Source organism: Castanea sativa, chromosome 3 (genome assembly GCF_040712315.1).
Source record: "Castanea sativa cultivar Marrone di Chiusa Pesio chromosome 3, ASM4071231v1".
Taxonomy (NCBI): Eukaryota; Viridiplantae; Streptophyta; class Magnoliopsida; order Fagales; family Fagaceae; genus Castanea; species Castanea sativa.
The window spans coordinates 30,468,612-30,474,823 of record NC_134015.1 but is presented as its reverse complement, the minus strand read 5'-3'; the positions used below and the strand labels follow the sequence as shown (position 1 = coordinate 30,474,823).

General features: G+C 32.4%; 1 protein-coding gene across 1 annotated transcript; it reads left to right on the top strand.

The window, feature by feature from the left end:
• The first annotated feature begins 647 nt into the window (after nt 1–647).
• On the top strand, nt 648–3,681 carry LOC142628809 (uncharacterized). The gene is made up of 3 exons (XM_075802845.1): nt 648–1,142; nt 3,251–3,308; nt 3,581–3,681. Exons 1-3 carry the CDS (start codon nt 648–650, stop codon nt 3,679–3,681), a joined length of 654 nt encoding a protein of 217 aa, XP_075658960.1.
• Nucleotides 3,682–6,212: the final 2,531 nt, after the last annotated feature.

Below are 6,212 nucleotides of genomic sequence, written 5' to 3'. Positions count from 1 at the left end.
AAACTATTTCTTTAGTTTCTTTAAAACCTTCTCCCCTCTCCGCTTGTGTGTGTGTGTGTGTGTTAAAATACTTAGTATTCTCAAAAGAAAAAATAGTGGGTTAATCCCACATTGGAAAATGAGTGTGAGTTATAGAGGTTTAAAACATGTGTTGTGTATCCAAGAATTAGGCCCTTTTGGATATACACCACTGTTAGTTTCTTTAAAACCTTCTCCCCTCTCCCCTTGTGTGTATGTATGTGTGTTAAAACACTTAGTATTCTATACATATATATAAAAAAAAAAAAAGATTATTTTAGTCAATTTTGCTAGTTTTCTAAATTTAATATCTATATTTAGGCTTTAATTAATTATTAAATTAATTATGACATCATCACGGTTCGACCCGGTTCGACCTTGGTTCGACCTTAAAACCTTGAACCTCTTCCTTTTACGGTTCAATGAACGGTCCGGTTCTGAAAACCTTGATTCTAATTACTCAATCATTCAAAAGGTTTTTTTTTTTATTTAACGTGAGATCTTTAGCTCAGCTAAAGAAGCAATGTTGGAGCAGACGTACAGAATTGGTATACACAAATTTATTTTTGGGTTTCTCCATCACGGTCAGTTTTCTAAATTAAAAACCTTTTTATTATTACTGATTGATCATGGCTAGTAAAGCTGTTATTCAAGAATTAAGCAAAGTTGAAAAATTAAATGGGGCTAATCATTCTGTTTGGAAATTTCATATCTATCATGTACTCTTTCAAGACAAGGTTAAGTATGTTATTGATATCAGTACTCCAACTCCACCACCTGAAAATGCTAATTGTGGTGCAAAAAGAATGTATGAAAAACATTTAGAAGATGATAAAACTACTAGAAATATTTTGCTTACATTCATGGAACCTGACATTGAAATTCTATTTAAAGAATATACACATGCTAAAACCATGTTTGATGCTATTATTGAAGCATACATTCAAATTTTAATTGAGAGATTTAATGGAACCATGATGAATGAAAGTGATAATGTCATTGAGCATGTCAATAAAATGATAGTAATTGCAAAAGAGTTAGCTATCTTAGGAAATCCAATTCCCAATAAGATGCAAGTGTCTACTATTTTGCATAGTTTGCCTAACTCATGGGATTCTGCAGTGGTAGCTCTAAAATATTCTGCAACCCCTGTGAACATGAAAAACTTACCAACTCTTTTGGGGATAGAAGCAGAAGGAAGAAATAAAAATACACATCTAAATCTCTTCTAACAATTGCTTCTACTAGTCAACCCCCAAAGAATGAAACCCCTAAAAATGACAAGAAAAATATTTCTAAAAATTTCAAAGGAAAAGGAAAGAATTTCAAGAACAATGATAAGGATAAAAGGGGTAAGGAAAAGGGTTTTAAGTGTGAAAAAATTGGCCATTATCAACCTGATTGCCATGAAAATAAAAACAATAATAAACCAAATTATAGAGGTTCCAAGGATATAATTTGTGGGGTATCTGAATCTCTGTTAACTGATGTTGACTCCAAAGCATAGTGGGTAGACTCTGCATCGTCACGCCATATGGCAAAGATAAGAGATTTATTTATTGACCTGAAAGAGGGTAAAGCCGGTGATCATCGTGTGTTCATGGGCAATAACACATATTGTGATGTGTTAGGCATTGGAACTGTGAAGATCATGATACTTGGAGAAAGAAACCTCTATTAGTCAGATGTACTTTTTGCACCCACCAATCTACAAAATTTAAAGGTTTGGGGTTCTTTAGCTCATATAATAATCCCATCACATTTAAGAAGTAAGTTAGATAGTAAAACTATCAAAGGTACATTTATTGGATACCCCGAAAATTCTAAGGGGTATAGATTTTTATTCACCATATTGATGCAACTATTAGTGTAACTAAAATTATAGATGCAAGATTCTTATAAGAAATTGATACAAGAGATCCCAATAAATTAGTAGAATTTTTTGAAATTTGTAAGTAGAAGGAAGTGGTTAATAATGAATATGTTATTGTTCCTAATAGTGAAAATCCTCATGATACACTTAGTAGGATTCAAAGAAAAATAAATCCCCCCAACTAAATTAAAAGATTATTTCACCTTTTAAAGAGAAGGAGATGTTGAAGACCCATTAACAATTGAAGAAGCTTTGTCTTCCCTAGATTCATTGAAATGGAAAGAAGCTATTAAGGAAGAATTAGATTCAATGATTAAAAATGATGTATGGGAATTAGTAGAGTTGCCTAAAGATAGGAAACCAATTGGTAGTAAATGGATATTAAAGAGAAAGTCTAAGTGTGATGGTAATATTGAAAAATATAAAGCTAGATCAGTGACAAAAGGATTCACACAAAAACCAAGTATAGACTATGAGGAAACGTTTTCTCCTGTTGCTAAATTCACTTCCATTAGAATTTTAATGTCCATTGTTGCTGCCTTAGGTTTAGTATTATATCAAATGGATGTTAAACTACATTTTTAAATGGAGATCTAAAGGTAGAAATTTTTATGCAACAACCAGATGGTTATAAAGTTAAGGGTCAAGAAAATAAAGTGTATAAGCTTAAGAAATCATTGTATGGTTTGAAACAAGCATCAAGCCAATGGTATTACACTTTTCATAATGCAATTATTAAATTTGGTTTTAGAGCTAATGATTATGATCATTGTGTATATTATTGGAATAGTGGGAGTGATTTTATAATCTTATCTTTATATGTTGATGATATTTTGATTGCTGGTAATCATAATGAATCTATATGTGAAGTTAAAGATTTTCTAAAATCCCAATTTGAAATGAAAGATTTGGGTGAAGCTTCCTATGTGTTAGGAACTAAAATTTTTAGAGATAGAAAATCAAGAATACTTTAATTATCTCAAGAACAATACATTGATAAAAATTTAAAAAGATTTTATATGGATAGTTGAAATCCAATTGATACTCCTATCCATAAATGAACCAAATTGTCTAAGAAAATGTGTCCTATAAATGATGAAGAGAAAAAAAAAATGGAGCATAGATCTTATGCTCAAGTTGTTGGTAGCATAATGTACGCTATGCTATGTACTAGACCTGACCTAAGCTTTGTTGTAAGCCTTGTGAGTAGATTTTAAAGTAATCCAGGTGAGGCCCATTGGGCAGCTGTAAAAAGAATTTTAAGATATATTAAAGGTACAAAAAGGCATAAAGTGACTTCTAGTGTAAAACATTTGAAAGTTATTGGATATTTTAATTCTGATTTCTCTGGTGACACAGATGATGGGAAATGCACATCAACTTATGTATTCCTCCTTGGAGGAGGAGCTATTTCCTGGTATAGTAAAAAACAAAGTTATGTAGCTAAAAGCACTATGGAAGTAGAATATATAGCATGTAGTAGTGCTATATCAGAAGCTGTCGAGATAAAAGGCTTTTTTAAAAGTTTAAATATAAAAGAAATACCAAACGAGCCTATAAAATTTATGTGTAATAACCAAGCTGCAATATGCACCCAAAAAAATGGTGAGCTTGGTACAAGAGGTAAACATATTGAACATCATTATTATTATATTTTTGATGTGGTACTAAAAAATGAAATTCTTGTAGAATATGCATCGTCAAAAGAGATGGCGGTGAATCCATTGACAAAGGCAATTGTTGCAGAAAGTTTCAAGGGACATGTCTATACCATGGGAGTTAGTGAATAATTATTGTAATTCTCAAATTATTTGGCCAAGTGGGAGATGTCGGATTGTGTGGCCAAATAGCCCACAATATGGATGTAGAATTGTGTGGTCAAATAAACCAGTGTAATTCTCAAAAGAAATTACCTTACACAATATTGTACCTGAAATTATTATTATTATTAATAAAATTATTTGAATAATGGAATTGCATGTTTTGGCCATGATTGGCTATGTGGGGTTTGACATGGTCTAACATGCAGTTGAGATTTCTCAGGGATAATGAGTTATGAGTGGAAGCAGTGATGTGGATAAGAGATCTGATTTTAACGTTTAAATAAACGTTAGAGACTTTAACGTTCATGTCCTAATTTGTAGGAACTACTGAAATGAATGTTGGCAACTTTTGTGGGTCTTTAAATATCCCACTTGAGCTCTTTAGATAAAATAACCACACAAAAATCTTGTAGAGTGAAAAACCTGCTACAACCCAAACACTATTTCACTCTTATCTCTCCATTTAAATATACGTTTCAGATATTCATTGTTTTAGTTAAATAAAAGTTCTATTACAATTTTACTTCAACTACCACCATAAGTAGAACCTCAACTCACTAAACCATCAACACCCTTAGGGTTTGAGAGAGAGAGAGAGAGAGAATCAAATTTGTCGATCTCCATTTTCAATCCAAGAAGGTCGTTGGGGTTTGTGTTAGGTATGGTTTTTGGGGTTTGTTAATGGTGGGTTTTCTAGCGGGTGGTTTGTTTGTGTTTGTTATGCGTATTAGAAAGGGTTGGATTGTGAATTGAGTTTTGGTTTGGAAGCAATTGTTTCTTTTTTACATCAATAAGATGTGTTTGGTTGATGAAAAAGGTAGAAAATAAGTTAAATTTGAAGAATTAAAGTTCATAGGCTAATGATAAGAAGAAAAGGGAATTAACAAGGTTGATTGAAAGGAAAAAATGGAAATAAGATATAACTAATGTTTGTTTTTATCTTTACAAAACCCTTACTTTTTTATCTTACTCTTTTAGGTTTTGGGAGGAGAGAGACATAAAAGTGGAGCAAAAATACATATTCAGACCCATTTTTAATAGAGGTGAGTTATGGAACCCTAACTGAGTTAACACCAATTAGGTAAAGTATCAAATTTCAAATCACATGTAGACAACTTAAATTTAGACCAAATCACAAGTGGATAAGTTACAGTTTGCCCTAAAATGAATTAGATAGATAGGTGACTAATCACACTTAGAATAAAACCAATGATTGATGGCGACTCCTTCAAATTAAGTAAGAAAAGAGGCCCACTCACATAAATACCTCATCTTAGCAACATATACACACACATTAAATGTTGCCATGCAAAGCAGAAAAAGTCCAATATGGAAACTGAAAAAGGGAAACTAAGAAAAACCAAGCATCCACAGCTTAGCACACCTTTCTTTGTACCCCCCCTCCCCCTTCTTTAGCGTCCACACTTCGTTTTTCACATGCTTCTATGCTTACATAATCATATGTGCATATGCTCATACGTACTATGGACATTCACATGATTGGTTGCCTTTCATATGATCCATACTCTGCATTTTGATTATATGATTCACATGGCTCATAGAGAAACTCTAGTGCTTAGAAGCATGCGCGCATTCACATAGGCCTATTTGGTAGACCCTATTTGACTAATATCTAGTAACAACTTAATGAAAACCAGCTACAGCTAGGCAGGCGTGGGGTGCCTATCCTCTTCCTAACTAGTACCTTAATTCTGGGTTTAGTTTGGTGCATTGACTTTTATAGATTTATTTCTTTAGCTCGTCTCTCTCGTAGAGATGTTGGCGTACTCTCAGGTATGTGACAGTTTCAAGTCTAAAACTCCATTTACGGAGGTCGAGTACTGCATGTCTCACTTTTGTGAGATGGAACCGACATAATGACGTGTCGAAAAGGGGGTATGGCCTACGGTACTCACAAAAAAAAAATCTATCTCCAAGGAATTTTGTGTTCATCACGGTATTGTCCACACCAAATATACTTGATTATCCTTGTGACTTCCTTATACAGGAACCGAACTAGGATTCGAACCAGATGAGTCAAAGCTTAAAACAATTTTTTTCGTCATTTGGAACAATGGTGACATTTGGAACTTTTGTTTGGAGATTTTCAGAAACTGGGACATCAACACTAAAGATTGACAATCTTGCATCATCAGCTATGACTTCAGAATTATTTAGATTTTTTTCTTTAAAAAAAATCTAATATTGTAGTGGACTTACTCATGATTTACAAATAAAAAAAAAAGTTTCATTATTTTCATATTTCGTAGTTCACTACACCAACTAAAAAATAGGGACTTCTCAACAAAAAAAAAAAAATTAAAACAAAATAATCACAAATAGACAAGCACTAGTTTATATATATTACTAAAATTAGCCACATCTGACAAAAATAAAGTTCACAAGTTCATATATATATTATTAATATCACACAAAGTGAAAACGACAAAATTTTTAATGAAATGAAAACGAGAAAACAATGACCAAAGAATTTAGTC